Raw genomic sequence first — 24,021 nt, 5'->3', positions numbered from 1 at the left:
CACAAGTGATAGGTCAAAAAGGAATTGTAAAAATTTGAGAGTCTGAATATCTGTCTCTGAGGCACATTCTACCTTACTAGCATTAAAGGTATACTGTCACCTGTTCCAATTTTGCCACAGTTACCATGGAAAGGGAAAATCTAACCGATCACAGATTTTAAGCGGGTGGCCGCTTTTTAAAAACAGCACCCTCACATGGGCATTTTGAATACCAAGGAACGCCCCTTTGACCATATATGGGCATATTTAGATTACAGGTGACTGTCTACCTTTAAATCAATGAACAGTTTCAGTACGCTTCACCAGTATAGCAGTGATATTCATGATACCATGGAAAGACTGGTTGAAAGTTTTGAGAGGGAGTTTGGACTTACCTGATGAGTTTAGTACCATATTAAAAAGTTTAATTAGCGTTGCCCTGAAGAATTCCACATTAGTTTCTATGAGGTCTATGTCATCCTTGGTCGGAAAATTACTCTGAATCAATGACAAAAATAAAGATGTGATGTTATAAAGACATCTTTAAAAATATTATCAACAGTGTAACACAAATTATGTGAAAATAATGTGTATGGCCGTAGGTATTTACAAACTTGCATCAAACTTCACCCTGATAACTGAGACATTTTAAGCGATGGCCTTTTTTTGTAGCTGATATACAGAAACATGTAACACTGGTCACGGTGAATAATAAGTGAAATTGCTTTTATAAGAGAGGTCTGTTGATTTTTTAATACACACAGTGTGGTTGTTTATGTGTTCTCCTGAAGACTAGCTGGTTGCATACCTGGTGTACAGAACTCATGAATGATGGTTTAGTGTGTTCAAAACATTTTTCACAACAGGTGTGAGATGTACCTATGGACCGTCAGGCTGAGGGTGATGGGGTCGTCAAGCTTGATCGTTATTGGTCAATACTTTACAAATTAACATGGCGCAAGAGTTCAAAGTATGAAAATGGTCGGCGTTTGCTGAGAAATTTACAGGTTTAAAGGTTTCGGTGCTTAAAAGAAACCGATTATGCCACGTGTACCGTACGTGCATGGTGTGTACACAAGATGTATGTGTATGCAAATATGCGTGATAAGTGAGTGTGTGTATAAATGTAGACTGAAAGATCCATCACTCGAGGGCGCTCCCCTTCTTACGACTGGACGAGGGAGCGTAGAGAGCGCCCTCACGCGACGGACCTTTCAGTGTAGCACAGATGTAACACTGTAAATGCAAATGGAAGTACCAGAGGCTATACCGTCTTGGTGGGGATGTGAACTCTGTCATACTGGTTAGTCCAAGGACATGAATTTCTGATCCAGACAAGGATTCTTACCGGGTTTACAATTAGAAGTTCCACAATATTCCTAGCAAACCTGTCAGCTCCCTCCTGTAAATAAAATCGGAATAACGGTGTTACTTTCAGAGTCCATACACTCAAAGCCGTTTAAATTTCAAGGATTTTTTCAGCAAATTTTGTTGGCCTTTTCAGGTCCACTATTTTCCAGATATATTATATTTACAGTTTATCATTTTTATATCATTATATATATCATTTTTATGATATCATGACTGATCACCCTCTCATTTTTGAAAATTGTGGGTGGATTATCAATTTTTTAGGAATTTTCAGACACATTTTTAATTTTCAAGCACTTTTTCAGGTTTTGGGGAGGCTTTAAAATGCAAGAACTTTCCCAGAGCGTACAGGCACGAAATACCTTAAACATACTGTACTTCTAAAAGAAAATCACAAAATGAGTATTTTTCTAGAATAAAACTTATGACAATAGTATTGTAGTCTCCAGCTTTATACCTCTAACACAGCTCAAACTGTAGGGAATACCATAAAAACCCCATTAATTTGACCACTCTTTTAATTCAACCATCCTGTTTTTTTCTCAAAACGTAATTTTATTTTACCCTTATCTGTTTGACCACTGATGGAAACTGGGACTTTCTCAGCCTCTAATAATTCAACCAACCAACCAACCGATAATGACAAGCTTTTATGAACTTTCTATTCTCAGCAAAATATGCAGAACAATACAATGTACAGCACAGAATGTCTAAGTCAGGACTTCAGGAAAGTCACCTTTATATGTTTCAATCATTCAAGATTAAAGCATATCACTTATGAACTGTCAAAAAAGTTAAAATCCTTAATAATTCGACCACTAAAATTATTTTGGCTTTGTTAATTTTCTAATAATTCAACTGTTTAAAATCATAATTTTTTTTTCTGGTGGAATTAATAGGGTTTTTACGGTAACGTGATTTCATGTGACCAGGTATGCCCTCACCTTGATATTGGCTTCTGTTGGCTCTTTTTTGTCAAGTACACTCTCCTTGATAAACTCTTGACACTTTGTCCTGAATGAAGGACTTCTAAGAGGTTCGTTCTGGCCCAGCAGAATATTGCTAATTTCACTAAAGTTCAAGTTTCTGGCAAGAAATCGTATTAGGTCAAATAACAGACCTGAAAAACAGGAAAAAAAATGGTTGTTACTTTATAAACAAATTTTAAAATCAATCACATGTATTCACAGCATGAAACTTTTCAGTGTTTTAATAAAATATTTGGTCTATTGAAAATATGCAAGAAAGTTTATTTTTACACATTAGGTAGAATGAGACCAAACAAAGACAATAGTTGCGGCTTGATATTTAGAGTATGTTGCAACATAGACAGCAGAGTGCTGTCTATGGTTGCAGCAAGGTAACTTCTTGGCTCACAGATTGGATTACGAAGTCCGCAGGTTGGAAAAACAGAGGGGTGGCTAATTTACATATCAATGCATAATTTGCATACTCTTTTGTTGTGAAAATGTATTCTTTTGTGCATTTATCAACATATGAATAGATTGCTTAAAAAAACGGGGGTGACACATCCCTCAAAATCCTTTTGTGGAGAACCCTGTTACATATACTTTTTCGCTATGTTACAGTGATTTAGTGGTAGAGAACATAATAATTTCACTCTCTGCAAGTTCCAAGAGAAATGGCAGGTTTTTAACTCACCGGGACCAAGCATTGTATGGTATTGTAAGCCATGCGTTGTCATGTAGCTATGAGCACTAGGGATGTCGTCTCCCCGTCTGGCTAGCTCCAACTGCTCATCAATGCCACGACCTATCGTCATGAACACCTCATCGGCTCGCTGTGACCTCGGGTTACTCTCACTGGTGAATAACTCCGTGAAGGGATTGTCCTCATTGTTAGCTGTTATCCAGAGATAAAAAGAACAAAATTTGTAAAGCACAGAATGATATTTATTCCCATCTATCTGTATAATCTGAGCATATGGTAACTCATTTTGGAAAAAACATAAGGCTACGTTAAAATTATGAATTATTCTTCTGTAGGCAATGACCACATTGCAAATTTTACCATCCAGAATTTTTCTTTTTCAATTTACTTTGACACACCAAGTTGACCAAAATGCATCAATCTTCGAAACTGTATACATTGGCCCTTATTTGTCTACTTACGACTTCCGACAAGGTTTCTTATCCCTCGTAGCAGAGATGCAAGCACGGGATTGGTCGGTTCTGCAGGGGGATTGGCATTGGCATTGTTGTTGTTTGCCTGACCGTCCATGGAGTCGTCGTCACTACTGACGTCACCAGTGCCAGGGGGTGGATGCGGCTGTAGGTAGGGATTGTGTTGGTTTATGAGTGACCCTACTAGATTTCCAATCATGTCTGCTAGCTGCTCTTCACCTTGCTGTGTGGAAAAAAAAAAATATCAATAGAAATTATAACTGAAAATGATTACTTCTAAAGCGCTTCAGCAATGTTAACCCTTTGAACGCCAAAGTCAATTTTTTTGAGATATTTGCTAAATTTTTAATAAAAAAATGCAGCAAATTAAATGAAATACACATTTGGTCAAAAATGACGAAAAAATTTCAGAAAAATTCATAAAAATTAGTAAAATGTTGCCCTTAAATGACCATGAACTCACAGGCTCTGAATTTCCAGACCCTGCTTGGCTTGTTGTTGTTGTTGTAGTTCGGCTGGTGCTACTAGTTGTCGTTGTTGTTTCTGGGGCCTGTGTCGCCGGCCGACGCAGGAAGAAATGGCGCGAGGCACACGGTAGAAACTGGTCTCTGTGCGCGTTCAGGCCGAAGAAATTAGCCACGGGGACTGTTCGGCCTCCCGTCGCAAACATTCCGGAGATGCCAGCACCAGATGGTGTGGTGGTGCCAGTGCCTGAACCTGAACTTGAACTTGATGCTGTACTAGATGTGCTAGTTGTAGTGCTGGTAGCCGTCTGGCCTGTGATTATGAAAGCAGGCATTAATAGGCAGGTCACAGAATGAAGGGGCTCTGTATTGTCACTAGTTTACAATTATCAAGCATTACCTTCAAAAATCGTAACACTGAACTGCATCACAAGGCTAATGAATTGTATCTCCCGCTCATGACCTAACTTGTAGATAAGTAATACAGTTTACACTTAAACAAAACAGTAACAAAGGCGAGACCAATTCTTCTCAACGATTTTAAATGATGTCCCTCAGCCTGGAATGGTTCATTGGATAACGTATAATTGTTAACCTAGTCTTTGAACATAAGTATACTCTCAGAGATGATACAAACTTTGCAACCAGAGAACTATGATGTCCTACATTAATCACAACATATTTCAAGTACAGCGTGCAGTGATAGCAAAATTCAACATCCGACCTCTGACTTTTCAACTATGACCTATGACACTACACAACTTTAACAAGCTGTTGTGGCCTAACCTTCTGATGAACCAGATCCCTCAGTTTGCTGCCTTGTTGAAATCCCCGTGACTGCAGCACCAGCGGCCTGTACAGACTGCACCAAGCCCTGGAGTACGGGTATCATCTGAGCCAACTCGGCGATGCTGTTGCCGAGGCTGGCAACGTTCGGCGTCGACTGGCCCTCACTACTGCTGGTTGTGGTAGTGCTGCTCGTAGTGGCACTGGTTGTGCTGGTGCTGGTGGTACTGGTACTGGTACTGGTACCCGTTGTGGTGGTGTCGGTGCCGGTGGTACTGCTGCCTGTGGTAGTAGTACTTGTGGTTGTACCTGTGGTTGGCCTGCCACCTGGAACGTAATGATGGAGTTTGACTTGTGAAATTTAAATAATAGTCTAAAGTCACACCTGCCTACAACACAGAAAACAAAGTAGTCCATAATAGTGCCTTTTGCAGAGGTTTGGGAACATAGGACAGTCAAGGACACAGTTCTCAATGGTGTATTCATGCTTGATGGTGTTTTGGGGTTTGCACAACCCATAAATTAAAACACGCTCAATTCTTGACAACTTTGATAGACAAAGGGAACCCATATGTGTAATGACTTGGGGACACTGATAGCATTAACCAGTGTACCAAGCTAAGCAAAAACACTTATCTCAACAGAACAAGTGTTTTTGTTAAGGCCAGTCAGTGCCCTGGTAAATTTTACCGGGGTTCCCTCTGTTATATAAAAGCAATCAGATTAAAGGACAGCAGAAATGGTACCAGGGTATCCCAAAACTATTTACCTATCTTCACAAACCTCAAGCACAAAAATAGGGAGAACAATGTTTAAGTTATTCAACATGAACTGGTATTTTATAGGATACCAGCTGAAAATCTTGTCGGAGCAGAGAGAACCTGTGCAACTTCAAAGGAAAGGAAGATATGCAGTTAGGTTGGAAAGCTCCTGATAAATAAATTTCATCATATTTTTTGTGACCACTCGAAAAAAGCCAATATCGGATAATTTAAACCTGTTATGTAGTGAAGACAAAGGGCTTTGTAGTTAACTATGAGATGACATTATCGTATTACGTTGAAATGAAGCATTGTAAGTCAACCTTTTACCATTTACATAACCTTACTTCAGCAATGATTGAAAGCCTCAATATTTGGAGCAAATTACTGTGACAGATCATTAATGAGTCGATGTAATTCATTTTATCTATTATTTGTGAAACGAAATACGCAAGTGACCATGTGGAAATAGAGTGTTAAATTTATGAGAATGAATTTGATAAAATTTGCTTGCCATGGCTGGGGTATAAACATGTCCTTTTGGTTTCGATTAAAATATGCTTGCCATACACTTGGAATATTTCCAAGATGCTGGATTTTGTCAAGGTAAATGAATAACTGCGCATGATTACGGTTTTCCTTAAAAGTTTTGGACACTGCAAACAATTCACTCTAAACCACTGGAAAATTTCTTTGTGGATTTGGAATGCAATGATTACGCAGGTATACTTGTTCAGTAGAAGAATGCAGATATCGTTTCAGAGTTTTTCTGTGTGTTCTGATAAAATGTGACAGCAGGGACTGTGAGGTTCTGTGGCTGGGTCACCAAAATAATACAGAGGCCCACAATTACACTCTGTTTATCAGTTTTAATACTGCCGCAGGCGGTATAATCATCCTCAAGGTGGCAAAAGAAGCCTTGGTAGACATGATTTCCTGTGTCTCGTTCTTTTTTTTTGGTAAAGAGACAAATACTTATCCTCTATCTAGTCAATGTAATTTGTTTCTACCTGGGCGGATAGCAATGGGTATGGCTGTTGTTCTAGAGATAGACATCATGATGGGTGACCCAAGACCAAGTATACCTGCAAGCGAGGGCGCACTGCCTGCTGCAGCTGCTGCGTTATGGGCGGATGCAGTGGTGGAGCTAGGAGTTGATGTTGCTGTTGATGTAGTTGCTGTTGTAGAAGTGGCTGTGTTAGATGGTCTGCTTGTTCCAGGAGTGCCTGGAAACAAAGAGAATGAGAGTTGGCCGTGTCCCTGTCGTGCGGTCTGGACAGAAAATTTACGCCGACTGACACGGGCAATAAGTTTTGGTTGTTGTTTTTGTCTCGGGAGAGTCACACCAACTACTTAGAGATTCTGAAACAAGTTGCATTCAAAAACACAGACAGGAGCCTAACACATGTTAAAGTCTCTATCAAACTTCATTGCAACCAGGTTTCATCTAAATCTAACACAGCACCAAAAAATGGCATAATTTGGGATGGACACAAAATGGTTTGAATACACAACACCCATGTCTTGTCAATAACTTGAGTTGGATACTGAGAATGGTCTGAATACACAACACCTATGTCTGTTATGTGAAAATGCATTAAGGTAGATAGCGCCTCGGGGACAGATATTCAGACTCTCAAACTTTTACAATTCTTTTCTGATCTACTACTTGTGGGGGGTTCATTTTGAAGCTTTCGATGAAAGAAAATCTTTTACCGGCATAGTTTTTCGAAAATCAAAAATTTCATTTTTCCTCCATAGAGTAACACAGGGATGGCGGCCATTTTGAATTTCAAATATCGGTAAATGTCAGCTAATTTGTTTCTCTAGTACTACAATTTGCATGGTGACCCCTGATTTTTATTCTTGATTTTGAAAGAGAACGGTTACAAGATTTTTTAAAGAAAGTTTGAGCAAAAGTTGAAGTCTTTTACTTTCGAGGCGCATACTACCTTAAAACACAAGTTACTGTTGAAAATAATGCTTTATGGTACTTCATTGGCAATAACAATGTGGCATGACATAAAAAGTTCAGATATTGACATTCAATAAACAGAATGTGAGTTCTTTTGGAGAAAGAATCACAAAAACGTGTCCGGTCACCAACCAGGCTTAGAATTAATCTCACCATAAACATACTTTTTAATTTTAAGCAATCTAGTTTGTATAATGTAACTCCCTGTTTTATTCTTCATGTTTCCACTTGATTCTTGAACTTTTGACTGACTCGCAGCGTGTTTGCAAGGTTATATCTGATTGGTCGATTGTCACTATTCACAGCCACTTAGGGAGTCTATTTGTATTGTTTTCATTATATTGGTAAGATTCAGCCACCCAATTGGATAACAGCTTCGAAATCGCTGCGAGTCGATTCTTGAACTTTTGACATTTTTACTGAGTGTTTGTATCCCCGAAAGTTTGCGTAAATTTTGGTTTTGTAAAGCACCTTTCTGACATAATGAAAAACAAATAATTCACCAAAGCTTTTACAAGTTGTCAATGTGTGGGAATACTGGAATACTGGGAATATTTGATGGTCGCAGGAACGCTTCAGCCATGTTCAAATATCCAATAATAATGAGAATGGAAAATCTTTTATGATGAGCAGGATAGCAATGTATGTACCATGCAACACGTCAGCAAGTTCAAGTTAGCTTTCTCCAAGAAGTGCAAATTTCACCTGCTGTCATGCATGAATAGGGGATGCCATCTCTGAAATATAATCTTCAACCACAGAGTGCGCTGTATCTCTGAGGTAAACCTACCTCAGCATACCCTTTGAAACAATATCAAAAGCCTACCTGGATAATACAAATATTTGAAGCCTACATGGATAATAATTTCCCATTTTTATCCCAAATTTTCAAAAGATATTAATCTAAATGTTTTTTAAATTCTCAAATAATCAGTCATGACTTAAAATGTGACTATTTAATGAACATTTATAACTCTTTGAATGACAAAATGAAATCGCTTACACTGTACTGATCTACTTTGACAATTACATTTGTACAAATTGTGCTGGACAATTTGTACAAATTGAGACAATCTTAGGGGGTACAGTTGCTTCCGAAAGCCATAACAGGCCTCCTATAAAAACCCCATGGTCTTCATAATGAAGACTGGGCCTTTTAGTGTACTGCAGTATTATTCAACTTCCTGACAATTGATGTCACATTCATACTTCTAAATTTGGAACATGAGTTTCTTTGAGAAAGTTAAAAAGAGGTATCCCGACTTGATAAAAAAATATTGTGGGGTTTTCAAAAAAAGATCATACAGAGCACATCTTTTTGGAAATCTGTGTGACGAGACGGAAAGGAAGCCATTTGGGGAAAATGAGGGCGGAGGGATGAAAAGAACGAGAAAGGGAGGGGGAAAATGAGAGGATTGAGTAATTTACTTACTTGCTGTGGTAGTAGCTGTGTCGGAGGTTGATGTCGATGTTGTGGCACCTGTAGACATTCTGCTGCCAGTATTGGACTGCACTGTTGTCAAGTTGATGTTAGCCTGTAGGGGGAAAAGTCAAAATGATTAAAATTGTAGATCAAATTTGGGATTTCGCTGCTGAGGTGCCACTGAATCTTTCATTAATTTTTTAATTTATTAGCAACTCAATCATCCATCATCCAATTGGTATATAAATGACGACAAACAGATCAAGGGCACTGCGTAGACATCACCTACCTGTAACGGATTCTGCGGTAATGAGGGCAACACCGGCGTTGGTGGCGCTCTGAGGACCCGTGGGGGTGGTCTGGTCATGTCCACCATACAGTCTGATATCCCGTGGTAGGAGTGACTGATGAAGTGAAGCACCTCTGTCACCAAGTTGCAGTGTCTCTGGGCCATTCGTACACCTTCCTCCTGTGATGGGGCAAGATCAAACTCATCATTCACCCTTACCCTATACCAAATACATATTTCACCATTACGTCAAGTTGGTTAAAACCAGTGATGAATAAAATGCCCTGGATGTTGCATTTTAAAAAAATGCCGCAATTATACGGTGTCGCTCACATTTTATCAGAACTGGTACATACCAGTATGGGTACCAAAGATCAACCAGAAAAACAAGAATGACAAAAGCAAGTAAGGTCTGCAACTTAGGTACTGGAGGTCATCTTTAGGAACATGCATATCAACTTCTATAGCAATGGGACAAGCAGATCCTACATACATAAGCAAATGTCAACAAAAAATTAGCCAGAGAAGCTTGACAAAAAGAAAAGGTGGGAGAGTGGGGAAACAAGAGTAGGAAAAAATATAAAAGGGATCTTTTAAAAAGGAATGCTACCTCATCAATCTTCTATCCCCTACCCCCTCCTGAATATCAAATGTTCCACCCCTTGGTTGACCATGTTTACATAAGACCAGCTGGCAGCATATTTACAACTTTGGGAATGTTTTAATTAATGCTATGAGTGCTATTATTCAAATGTAAACAGCACTTAAATCAGTTACAGATAGTGAAATTCCTTCCACTGTGGGGGGATTATGACATCTGGAATTATCCTGGATCCAAATTTCTCATCAGTTCTTGTGTGTCTTACATGCGAAAGTTGCAAAATGGTTCGCAATGAAAAAATTTACCTCAGCTCTGTTTTCAGGATCAAATTTTTACTACAAATTGATATAAAACAAGACAAAATTATGTTCACAGCCTTCGAAACTGTCTCACAACAAATCCTTGGTTGGTGTAGGTCATTTAAGGTCACAAAAGAAAATTACCTAAAATATAAATCTGTGTTTCCTCTGGCTTCTGAAATTTTTTAGTAATTTACGAATTGGGTATTGAAACTTTTCGTAAATTTTGAAATTCATAAGTAAACTTAACCGTTCCAATACGGATATCATTCAATCAAATTCAAATTAAATACAACATGTTAGACAGAACTATTTTGAGGTTTTGGGGCCTTCAGCTCTCAATCACCAGCTGCTTCCTTGCATTCGTATATTTACGAATCAACAATGAAAAAAATTAGTAAATCATCTAAAAAATTAGTAATTTTACGAATTTGAGAGTGGCAGAGGAAACACAGTAAATATTTGGGGTTTCCCAACACTTTGAGTGGAAAATTTATCTAATAACATCCCTCGGGACTTTTGTACCAAATTACAAAGCTATCAGACAAGCAATTTTGAGAACAAGTTTTCTTGACCAAATATGACAAAATTGTCTTAAAAATACAAATTTGTATATTTCAGGACAATTTCCACATATCTAACTATTGTCATCCCTGGACATCTGTACACCAAATGTAAAAGCCGTCTGTCCAGGGGCTTTAAAATGAAAATATTTTTTAAGATTTTTTGACCATAAATAACGAAAATTGCCCCAAAACAGTAATATTTCCAATTTTGTCGTAATTTCAACAATTACAAGGGTAACACCCTTGCAAACATCCAATCCAAATTTGAGAGCAATTGGGCTAGCGGTTTCAGAGAAGAAGAAATTTTACTTAAAATGAGAAAAATAACCAAAAAATTCTGCAAAAATATAAAATTCAAGATATCTTCACGATATTCATCAAACTGATTTGGATCAACCTTAGTAGCCTGTATACCAAATATCAAAGCTATCAGATGAGTTATTCTTGAATAAAAAAAATTTTGACCAAAAATTCGGAAAATTGCCCCAAAATTACAAATACAAAAATTTCAATTCAATTTGTATACACTTGACTGATGTCATCCTGAGGAACATGTATACCAACTTTCAGAGCAATCAGAGGAGTGGTTTCAGAGTTACAGCGAGGGCACGAGTTATCGAACACCAAATTAGGTAATTACCCAGCAACTTAGCTGAGCACTTTGCAATTTGACCTGGCATTTACCTAAACAAGAGTCTGTTTTATTGTCTGAAGACTGATAAGATATCCACCAAACCCAGCAGGCAGCTCCCACTGAGTAAACTGATATGCCTACACTGGAACAACCCATTTTCAACTGGCATCTAGTTCATGGGAAAATTGTGAAAAGGGGGAATAAATATTACGATGTAACACAATCTATTGTACTCATTTTGTGTCCTGGGCCTGAACCTGACAGGTTTTGCCTCTGTATGTTATTTGGAATTGAAACATCGCAGCATCCCTTGTAAATCTAGAGTGTACAAAACTCATCAAATTTATCACCTTCCAGGAGCCCACCACTGACGTTGATGGAACAGTCCATTTTTATCATATGATTGGATGGTTGCTCTGACAGTCAGTGTTTCTTCAATGTATGTAATTGTGATTAAAAAACTGGTAATAACATGCATATATACAAAAACAGGACACAACATGACAGCGGCAAATCATGTTTTACACTTTACAACCTTTTATTCCGGCCCATTAAAACTCTCCCATCAACTACATGCAGCTGCCAGTCAAAAATGTTTTTTGCACTGTAGGCATATCAGTTTACTCAGTGAGAGCTGCCTGCCGAGTGTGGTGGATATCTTATCAGTCTTCAGACCATAAAACAGGCTCTTGTTTAGGTAAACGCCAGGTCAAATAGCAAAGTACCCAGCCAAGTTGCTGGGTATCTACCTAATTTATTGTTCCAATAACTCGTGCGCCAAGTGTAAACATTTTTTGACTAAAAACTGAAAAAATTACCTGAAAAATAGAAACATGCAAATTTCATCCTAAATTTTACACATCTGCTTTAGAATACCTAGAGGAACCTGCACAACAAGTTTCAACCCTATCAGACCAACGGTTACAGAGTTTTAGCAATTTGCAGGGTTTCAAATTTGATCAGAATTGGTATATACCAGTATGGGTTACCAATGATCATGAATAAATGTTGTTTCTATCTGTTCAGTGGAGGAAAATTCTATGTTGATGTTATGGCAATGATTTCTGCACAGTACAACCAGAAAAACAACAAGAAATATTTAAACCAGAAAAACAAGAATGACAAAAGTAATTAAGGTCTAACTTTAGGTATTGGAGGTCAACTTTAGCAACATGCATAGCAGAAACAAGCCCCTCTTAGTTTGGCAGATCGTCCATGTAGCCGACACGAACACGAAGTGTCTGTTACCGGCTACCAAAAAATATGAAAAATAGTGAAGAATGAGCTACAAAATCACTATCAGTTTTAAGTTGAAAGTAGAATAAGTCTGTGCCTTTGTATAAAATACTATAAAAATAGTAGAAAGTGAGCAACCAGCTGAAAGTTAGTCGAGGAGACCTCAACCGCATATCATTTGCATCTCATTGTCGGCTACATGGACTGTGTGCCCTTAGTTTAGTATAAACGGTCTTCCCCAATCTACTGTCTATGGTTTCAGCTGGTCTGTTAATATGTAACAGTTCATAAACAATGACAGGAAATGAGTCAAGATCAGTGGAGTTGGCCTGTTTCTCACTGGTATGCCTCCTGCACATTTGCAGGATTTCACTTTTTCTTACCTCATTTGCACATTTTTGACACTGATGTGTTCATTTGAACAAATTCACATCTCAACCCCTGCATCTACCTGTACACCAAATACTGAGATGGTAGCTTTGGCGGTATGGGAGCCTTTGTGTGTGACGGACATACATCCACATATACCCACAAATATACAGACATACAGACATGCAAATCAGATGCAAATGAACTGATTCAGCTTATACGATAACCTCACATTGGTACACCAAATGTGAGCTAAAAATTTGAAATAGGAAGACCCCCTGAAAATAAGATGCTGTAAATTGATTTTTACTGAGTAAACCGGCTGTACCATACCATACCGTATCAAGTAAATGGTTTTGGCTCAATACCGCTTTTTAATGACTTGGAAGATGGTGCAGTGATACTGTCTGGCAGGAAACGGGATTTGTGGAAAAGTTTTCGCGATTATCATACCCTATTCATGGAATGTTTAGCGTGAACAGTCTATATCCATGATATCTGTGACGACAAATCTACTCTGCCAATAGATCCATTTGTAAGATGTACGATAACAAAGCACACATACTACTACGATATTGAATTTGGATGGATTCATACTGGTAACATGCCATTTGTTTTGCAGAATCCCATTCACTTTCTTGTAAATGATGTTTCGTTTTTATTTTTGATTCCTTGAATACACTTGTAGTATTCATCTTTACTTATGTCTATGGCTAATCAATGGTGAAGATTTGATGGGAACAATTCAAAAGAACATGTAGATACACTCACACAATTCCTTTTTATCCATATTTACCGGAGCTGCATTACCAGTAAAATAAACTGCTACTTTAAATAACTTCCAATCTTTGTGTGACTGGTCATTTTGCTAGTCATAAAAACCCTTTGAGTGCCGAGTCAATTTTTCTCACCTTTATAAAATATACCACAGTGAAATTTTCTCAGATTTTCGCCAAAATTTTGATAAAACTGTAGCCAATAAAATATGATGTCCATTTGATCTAATATTATCAAAAAATTTCAGAAAAATTCATAAAAGATTGGTAAAATGTGGCGGTATAATTTTGGTGGGAAAAATTACAGCACTCAAAGGGTTAAGCCATACAGCTACCTGAGGCATACGTTGTGTTTGCTGTAACTGGTTAACAGTTTTGGAAACTGTTGATTGGTTCATTGCATGTATCAGCATCAAAATAACTCATACCATGTGATTGTGAAGTAATGAATAACAACAGAGATTTTGGACGAGGTGTGTAACAATATCAATTCTTCTTTGGGATTTAATTTTACTATTTTCACTGATGGATGAAATCTGCCAAATCAAATACCAGGTAAAATGATAAATAACATTAGATTTTATACTTTTATTGGCAAATCAATGAATTAAAATCCCGGTGAACAGGTCTCAAAAATCCCAATGAAAATCCATGATTACACAACAATTGTATGAACAACACACCAGCAACAACGTACACACACAGGGCACGAAATTAGCGGTAGTCCCGCGTCCACAGACTACCAACTTTTCTTTGGGGCTACCAAAACCCATGAAATGGTAGCCCACATGGACTACCAAAGCCTAGGACCCGAAATTCAGTCAGTACTTGGCATGCCATGGCCGATCTGTCACTTTGGGACGAGCTGAATGCAGTCAAACCCAGCTGGACACAGAAAGGCCAGACTATGACTTTGGTAAGCAAGTTACGAAGACTATCAGCCCTACAGTGGAACTTTGCAACAAAGTTTCAATATCTGAACTGACCGACTTGAATGACAGGCACAGGAAATGATGGCCAATGAAAACGCATTTTCGTTGCATTTTGATCATAATGTATCAATCACAATTACACAGAAATTATGCCTCCTCCCTACAGAAAGCCCATGGTCTGTTTTAGCCCCGCTACAGTATGTCTCAGTGTTGGTCGTATCATTGTCATGATGACTATCAAAATTTGCATACAACTCTGAGAGTGAAACAGGTTGTCAAATAGGTCATCAAACTTTTGAGTATCACTATCGTCCATTATACCTGTTTCCTTTGGTATTAAAGGTGTGCAATATTCACATCAAATGACTAGAAAATTCACTGAATGGGCAGAATCTTGAAAAATAGCTTTTTCTTGTCTGGTTAACGACAAAAGTATCCCTGAAGTAAAATGTGCATTGGCTACCAGCCATTGTCACTGGGCTACCAACTTCAGAAAATGGTAGCCCAAGCAGACTACCACGGAAAAAATTTAATTTCGAGCCCTGACACACACACACACACACCCTGACAAAACAGAGGCAAACTAAGCTCTCATCACCCGTTCTTATACGGAGATAATACCTACGTCTCTTACAAAGTCTGGGTCCTCTCGAAGATAGCGCTGAAATCGATCCAGGTGTGGCTGCAAGCGCCGCTGAAGTCGCATCACCTCGTCAATCAAATCTGCCATAACAGGCATGTTTGGATGGCTGAGAAAAAACCAAGCAGAAATTGGGAATTTTTAGGAATCATTTGATGCAAAGATGGACAGTTTATAGTCCGTGGGCTAGAGGGGGTCTACGTGCACCCCCCCCACAGGATAACAAACCTGTATTTTTCAGAACCCTTGGGATCCCTAGAATACGAAATGGAATTTTAACAGGAAAAATATAGGGACGCAATAGCTGTTATGGTCATGTTTTGAAGGGTACCGCAAATCACGATTTCCAAGCCAAATGCATTTTCGTCAAATCTGTCTTCTTTTAAGTCATGTGCTGAGCTCATTTTTAACATAACCTCACTTGTTTGGTATCATTAGAAAGGTAATTTATTCCTCTTTAAGATGACTCATATTGCACTATGCAATATCTTCTACAGTTTTTGTCAAATATAACCAAAACTTACCCCTTACCCCAAAATTTAACATTGCAAATTACAGTAAACTCAAATTCTACCAATTTTTTAGCTGGGCATAATAAAATATGCATTGCTTGTCTGAAATCTGTTTTATTTGATACAGGGACATGTCAGAAAATATGAAATAGACTTTTAACAGAAAAATATTGGGAATCTACAGCTGTAACAGTCATATTTTGAAGGTACCGCAAAGTAACAGTGTTGCAGATTTGCATGCATTTTTGTTAAAACTGTCTTCTTATAAGTTATCTGCTGAGCTTGTTTTTGGATATAACCTGGCTTGTTAGGTATCATTAGAAAGATAATTTACTAATCTTTGAAATAACATATTAGTCCAGTCAATTTAGGGTTTAACCTAGGACTAATTGCAACAGAAATTATTTCTTCACCATGACCTTTGGAAAGGTCTCACTAATGACATATTAAAAGTATAGGAAAATATAAGGGGTGCAAATTGGTTAAATTTGCATATATTCAAATTAGCAATATATAGCCTTTAAAATGACTGTTATATTCACATTTTGGGTATGTAAACTGAATTCAAGTGACTTTTTTCATTGTAACACAATTTAGTAAGGTTCAACAAGTTATTTTCTAAATGTCTTGAACAATAAATATCATGCAAATTAACTAATTTGCATATATTCGCAGTTTTTCCATTATTTCAGACAAAATGAATGTTTAAGCTCATATATAAGCACATGTTTCTCTAAGAAATTGTTAAGGTTTTGCAAGAATTATCAAATCCATCCCAAAATTTGCATGCTAAATTGCATGCTAATGATTTTAAAATACAAAAGGCCTAATTTGCATAATTAACACAAACTGTTTTATTAATACAATACAACTACAATAACTTCCATTGACAATTTCTGGTTATCCAGAAATGCAGTGAATAGGGAGAAGAGTTTCAGAGCATTACTGTTTGAATGAAGGGAATCAGAATACTTTCTTTGGATATTCTTCTTTCTTTTACGACGTTAAGGTTATTCATGAAAAATCATTGGACTTGTTCAATTATTTGACACCCATTGTCAATAGTTCAGTCATTTTCTCCTACAACATGTTTGATTGCAGAATAATGTTTGAAGGAATTTTTATGCTTTTCGTAACATTTTTCAATGACAATGGAAATATTCAGTTACTAATAAATGGTTCACCACACTTAAAGCCCCCCTTCAATTATCAGATTTATCTAGTATAAATATTATTTACTTGATGAAAATTTCAATGGAAAACAAAAGAATGACAAACTGTTAATGGGCTGTTGACATATTTGCTAATGCGAGAACCTGGGATTGAGAAAGGCGCCTTTAACAGTTGTCCCTGTGAATCATCTTCTCATTATTGAACTATCATTGGTATCAATACGAGCATCATTTGACTCACCATGATGGTGTTGGTGATGATAATTGTTATAATGGTCATTATCATATCATAAATTTCTTTGTCTTCCTCCCTGTTCACATCTTCCTCTAGGTGGTTCATTTGTTTACAGCCAGAATACTTTCGTTGACAACAGAATGTCTAGACTTTGCTTTCTGCCGGGGTTATTGAGGCTGCTGCAGTTCATCGTAGAACCCATAAGAATGGGGAAGGGTAACTCAATGAAAGTTGTGAAGCAAGGGATAATATAATTGTACTGCGTATCACATCAGATCTTAGATATGCAAGTATCACTCATGGGGCTGTTTATGTAATGGACTTTCCATTTGCAGATTATTAGACTTTTGTATCATTACCAATAAGATCGATCATTCAAGGAATTGACAGTCTGGACAATCTGAGGTGAGACTTCCATAAGGTTCAAAATACAGGATGACCAATTATATGATAATTTGATGTCAAACATTTGACATCTTGATTGATAAACTCGTTAACGGCAGCTTCTGTGATGCACATCCCTTCACATTTTGGTTTTATTGTTTCACGGTTATAAAATTAGAAAGAGCACCTAAACCATGTAACATTATGAAAAGTATCTAGATTTGTTTTTACCGGTTATTTAGATTATCATGATTCAGTCAACAGATTTTTTTTCAGTTTTACCTGAAATTCTATGGCTGTGCACTGTAAGATTAAACAGGAAATCTCTCTCTTTAGTCCATTATATGACTTTATGTTAGAAATTTCAAAATTTTGAGAAATGCAGTGTCCTTTCGTGATATCTTTCAGCTGTTTAAGGAACAGCTTTGCTCATTGCATATTTCATGATAATTGTTAACTGGCAGTATAGTATAATAATTGTACCTCTATCATGATCATTATAATTGTAATTCTATATCAATATTGCAATAACTTTCTGTACGTGGTATTAACAGGCAAGTTGCACACAGTCAAAAGTATATCTGATTTACCATTGATCACATGACCTGGTCTTTAATTACATTTTACCAACACTTAATCTATATTAATAATACCGGTAAGGGTGAAAATAAAAGAAACTATAAGAGCTGAAACACAAATTTTCTTCAGCCTCCCTTAGTACAAAGCGTTGGTTATTTGGCCGGGCATTTTGGTATGCATTAAGATAATCCAAATCCGCCAGAAAGTTCCAAATATTATTGGCAGGTATAAGGATTAAATTGTCTTGACATTATGCAAATGCTCTAGATAATTGAAACTAATTGAATTATACAAATCAATCAGTGTTTAGTTTCACAGGGCTTTTCATTCTGTACGCCCTATTAGTATGCAATCATTACAGTGAGTTAAAATACACAGAAAATAAATAATCATGTCAATTTCTTTGTACTGAGCAAAATGTTCATTCAAGTCATAAAATGATCATCTTTCAATAGGAAGTACTTAAAGTAATAAATAACTTAAACAAGTACTTTTTCTTAATGTAACTTCTCATTTTAATGATAATATAATTAATTAAAATAAGTTGACGTCAATTTGAAAAATGAAAGAAAACTATTCTAATGATCATCATATAGGATTTATGCACGTGAGGAATCGTTCAAAAATAGGTGAAATATATTTAGCAATGTTAGTAAAAAATTCCAATCTCTCTTTACGATATTGTATACATTTCAAGTTTCAAGTATTACTTTTAATAGAATGTAGGCATTTCGTACAAAATCTTTTACAATTAGCCCTGTTGCACAATGTAGATTGTATTAGACCTTGACTATACCTTTTCTTGGACCTTTTAAATATTTAAGGTGAAGAAATAATTGATGTTCCAATTAAAAAAAGGAAGTGATATGGTTGACTTATTGAACTAGTGCAAATAAGAACTTTTTTATTGCTGTAAGATATATTTGAAAACATTGCCTAAATTAAAAACACAAAAATGATCTTACATAGTCATTACAATGTCAGCTGATCTCTTAAATGACTTTTGTAAATAGATTATCAGTATCAGGTTTGTATAGATCTATGACCCGTTTAGCCTTTAGGGTAAATTAGCTGTCTTATCCACAACTTCATTAAACTTACGGTATGTAATTTCCATTACCCTACTAAAATTTACAATGAAGAAATAGTTCTTATGATCTCTGTTGTTTTTTAACAATATATATAGTCAGTTATAGGTCAAAGAAAGGGAAAAGTAAAGTGGTAGGAGGGGCACATTGTAGTTATGCAAAATGAGGAATCTTAAATGATATGATGCATTGCCTACACACACAACAAATAAATTAAATGACCAAATTGCTTGAATAAAATGTCAATTTGTTCAATATATTTTTAAGAAATCTATTAACAGCAACGATTTTGTTCCCATTTCTGAGTTACATTTATTCAAATTATGCACTCTCTCACCTCTTCCTCTTAGAGTTTACTGGTCGTTTTGTTTGTCGTTCTTGGACCCTTCCGAAATACAGAGTGGAAACATAAACTACTTTTTGTGTAGATTGAATATAATTTTTATGTGAAATGCAGTGAAAAGTGAAACACAGTGGCAGCCCTACTTGATTTATGCAAATTAAGAATATTTCTCGGACGATAAAATATATTCAAAAAGATTGCCTGGACAAAAAATAAGATAAATGCATACATTACTTGAACATAATGACGCGTTTTCCTCAATTCAATATGCATATTTCTTTTATCACTGAATGTAGTGCACCCATTATCCGTTTATATCTATACAAATTAGGTAAAATTATACCTCTTAGATTGTATTGGACTTTTAGTATGTCATTCTAGGACCTCTCTAAAATACACAGAGAAAAAATAATTCTATTGCTGTCAGAAGTAGCTTAAAATAGTTATTAAAAGAAAAACGAAGTGTTGTGGCGGCCATATTGGATTTATGCAAATGAGGAATATTTCTATGACGACAAAATATTTCCATCAACATTACCTTAACCAAAAACAAGGCAAATAAGCCGAAAACCTGTATATATCATGTTTCTACAAAATGTTTTTAGTAGAAACATTCTATCAGCACGTAGTTTGTAACCATAATCTTTTTACATTTATGCAAATTATGCATTCTTTACATTTCTAGATTGTACTAGGCTTTGAGTATGTCATTGTAGGACTTCTCTGAAATACACAGTGAATAAATTATTCTATTGCTGTCAGAAGTAGCTTAAAAATAGTTATTAATTGGGAAAAATACAAAGAAAAGTGAAAGTTATGGCGGCCATATTGGATTTATGCAAATGAGGAATATTTCTATGACGACAAAATATTTCCATCAACATGACCTAAACCAAAAACAAGGCAAATAAGCCAAAAACCTGCATAACATATCATGTTTAGCCAAATATTTTTAGCAGAAACATTCTATCAGCACCAAGTTTGTAACCATAATCTTTTTACATCTATGCAAATTAGGCACTGTTTACAATTCTAGATTGTACTAGGCTTTTAGTATGTTATTCTAGGACTTCTCCAAAATACAAAGTGAAAAAAATTATTCTATTGCTGTCAGTAGTAGCTTAAAAATAGTTATTAATTAGAGAAAAACAAAGAAAAGTGAAGTGTTGTGGCGGCCATATTGGATTTATGCAAATGAGGAATATTTCTATGACCACAAAATATGTCCATCAACATTGCCTAATCCAAAAATGAGGCAAACAAGCGAAAAAAACTGTATGAAAATTATGTTTAGCCGCATATTTTAAGTAAAAACCATCTATCAGCGACAATTTTATACCCATGAGCCCCCTTTACATTTATGCAAATTAGGCACTGTTGCACCCCTTAGATTTTATTATACTTTTAGTATGTTATTTCTAGGACCTTTCCAAAATGCATGGTGAAGAAATAATTTCTGTTGCAATTAGTCCTAGGTTGACCCCTTTTTTGGCTTAGATTGACTGGACTAATTGTAACATGCAATACCGTGTGTAGTTTTCATGATATGTAACCAAAACTTACCCCATACCCCAAAGTTTACATTGAAAATTTCAGTCATAGCTAAAACCAAATTCTACCATTTTTTTAGCTTGACGCAAAAAATATGGCCGTTTTTGCTATGAAATCTATTTTATTTGGTACAGGGACATGTCAGAAATATGAAATAGACTTTTAACAGAAAAAATATTGGGAATCTACAGCTGTAACAGTCATATTTTGAAGGGTACCGCAAAGTAACAGTGTTGCAGATTTGCATGCATTTTTGTTTAATTTGTCTTCCTATAAGTTATCTGCTGAGCTTGTTTTTGAATATAACCTGGCTTGTTAGGTATCATTAGAAAGATAATTTACTAATGTTTAGAATGACATATTGTAACATGCAATATCTTGTGTAGTTTTCATGATATATAACCAAAACTTACCCCATACCCCAAAGTTTACATTGAAAATTTCAGTCATAGCTAAAACCAAATTCTACCATTTTTTTAGCTTGACACAAAAAATATGGCCGTTTTTGCTATGAAATCTATTTTATTTGGTACAGAGATATATCAGAAACATGAAATAGACTTTTAACAGAAAAAATATTGGGAATGTACAGCTGTAACAGTCATATTTTGAAGGGTACCGCAAAATAACAGTGTTGCAGATTTGCATGCATTTTTGTTAAAACTGTCTTCTTATAAGTTATCTGCTGAGCTTGTTTTTGGATATAACCTGGTTTGTTAGATATCATTAGAAAGATAATTTACTAATCTTTCATATGACATATTGTAACATGCAATATCGTGTGTAGTTTTCATGATATGTAACCAAAACTTACCCCATACCCCAAAGTTTACATTGAAAATTTCAGTCATAGCTAAAACCAAATTCTACCATTTTTTTAGCTTGACACAAACAATATGGCCGTTTTTGCTATGAAATCTGTTTTATTTGGTACAGAGATATATCAGAAACATGAAATAGACTTTTAACAGAAAAAATATTGGGAATGTACAGCTGTAACAGTCATATTTTGAAGGGTACCGCAAAATAACAGTGTTGCAGATTTGCATGCATTTTTGTTAAAACTGTCTTCTTATAAGTTATCTGCTGAGCTTGTTTTTGGATATAACCTGGTTTGTTAGGTATCATTAGAAAGATAATTTACTAATCTTTGAAATGACATATTGTAACATGCAATATCGTGTGTAGTTTTCATGATATATAACCAAAACTTACCCCATACCCCAAAGTTTACATTGAAAATTTCAGTCATAGCTAAAACCAAATTCTACCATTTTTTTACCTAGACATATAACATCTGGCCATTTTTGCTATTAAATATATTTTATTTGGTACAGAAATATGTCAGAAATATGAAATAGACTTTTAACAGAAAGAATATTGGTATTCTATGGCTGTAACAGGCATATTCTGTGGAGTACTGCAAAATCACAGCAGTGCAGACTCATATGTGTTTTGTTAACTTTGTCCCATTGTAGGTCTTCTGCTGCGCTTATTTTATTACATAACCATGTTTATTTGGTATCATTAAAAGCTAATTTACTACTGTTCTAAATGACATATTGTTATATGCCATGTCTGATATAGTTTTCATGGAATATGACGAAAACTTACCCCATACCACAAAGTTTATATCGAAAATTACTTTCGTAGCTATCGTCAAATTCTACCAATTTTCTAGCTAGACATAACAAATAAGGCAATGCTTTATATGAAATCTTTTTATTTGGTACTGAGGAATGTCAGAAATATGAAATAGACTTTTAACAGAAAATACATTGGGACTCTACAGCTGTAACAGTCATATTTTGAAGGGTCTCGCAAAATCACAGTATTGCCAACTCGCTTGCTTTTTTGTTAAATGTGTCTTCTTATAAGTCATCTGCTGAGCTTGATTTTTGACATAACCTGGATTGTTAGGTATCAATAGAAAGGTAATTTACTAGTCTTTAAAATGACATATCGTAATATGCAATGTCTTGTTTAGGTTTCATGAAAGAGGACCAAAACTTACCCCATACCCCAAGGTTTACACAGCAAATTACTGCAAATCTGAAACTCTACCTTTTTTTACAATTTATTAACTTTATATACCAAAGGCAATGCTTGTATGCAATCTATGAAATCTGTGATTTTGTTAAAAAAGTATGTCACAAATATGAAACTAGCTTTTAACTTTTGGATCATATTTGGAAGGGTACCCAGGTATCAGGGCAAATTTGCCGAAACACATACATTTGCAATATATGGGTTCCCCCTCCAAAAATGATCCAAATGGCTACTAAATTGTATCATCTTCCCGTTATAAGTTAATTTTATACTTGTGACATACTTTTGTAACAAATAAATCCGATTTTAAACAAGAATTGCCTTTTGTATTATGTGCAGCAAAAATGGTAGAATTTAAGATAAGCCGTAATTTGCGATTTGAACTTTTTGGGTATGGGGTAAAGTTTGACCATATTCCAGGAAAACTATGAATGACATTGTATACGACAATATGTCATCTTAAAGAAAAATAAATTGCCCTGCTAATGATACCTCACAAGCCAGGTTGTGTCACAAAATAAGTTCAGCAGATGACTTACAAGAAGAAGAATTTAACAAAAAAGGTGCCAGTTTGCGGTACTGCGATTTTGCATTTCCCTTCAAAATATGGCTGTTACAACCATACAGTCCAAATATTTTTTCTGTTAAAAGTCTATTTCACATTTCTGACATGACCAAGTACCATATACAACAGATTTAATACCGAAACAGAGCTATTTTTATCATGTCTAGCTAAAAATTCACGGAATTTGATCACGTTATCTATGACAGTACTTTCAATATAAACCTTGGGGTATGGGGTACGTTTTGGTCATATTCCATGAAAAATATACAAGATATTGCCTGTTACAATATGTCATTTT

General features: G+C 35.9%; 1 protein-coding gene across 4 annotated transcripts in view; it reads right to left on the bottom strand.

Moving 5' to 3' along the window:
- LOC139114151 (large proline-rich protein BAG6-like) overlaps positions 1–24,021 on the bottom strand; it is a 48,472-nt gene that overhangs the window by 9,966 nt on the left and 14,485 nt on the right. For 2 of the 4 annotated variants that reach the window (XM_070675703.1, XM_070675704.1), the window contains exons 8-18: positions 15,231–15,354; positions 9,193–9,372; positions 8,913–9,015; positions 6,516–6,731; positions 4,745–5,071; positions 3,958–4,271; positions 3,483–3,717; positions 3,013–3,213; positions 2,295–2,470; positions 1,328–1,381; positions 375–477 (exon numbers count right to left, since the gene is read on the bottom strand). In XM_070675703.1, coding sequence (XP_070531804.1) covers positions 375–477; positions 1,328–1,381; positions 2,295–2,470; positions 3,013–3,213; positions 3,483–3,717; positions 3,958–4,271; positions 4,745–5,071; positions 6,516–6,731; positions 8,913–9,015; positions 9,193–9,372; positions 15,231–15,354 — 2,033 coding nt within the window. The remainder of the gene's footprint in view (positions 1–374; positions 478–1,327; positions 1,382–2,294; positions 2,471–3,012; positions 3,214–3,482; positions 3,718–3,957; positions 4,272–4,744; positions 5,072–6,515; positions 6,732–8,912; positions 9,016–9,192; positions 9,373–15,230; positions 15,355–24,021) is intronic. The other 2 variants (XM_070675705.1, XM_070675706.1) reach the window with 2 other exon arrangements.

Source organism: Ptychodera flava, chromosome 16, assembly GCF_041260155.1.
Source record: "Ptychodera flava strain L36383 chromosome 16, AS_Pfla_20210202, whole genome shotgun sequence".
NCBI classification, from domain to species: Eukaryota; Metazoa; Hemichordata; class Enteropneusta; family Ptychoderidae; genus Ptychodera; species Ptychodera flava.
This window is presented reverse-complemented; position numbering and strand designations above follow the sequence as displayed.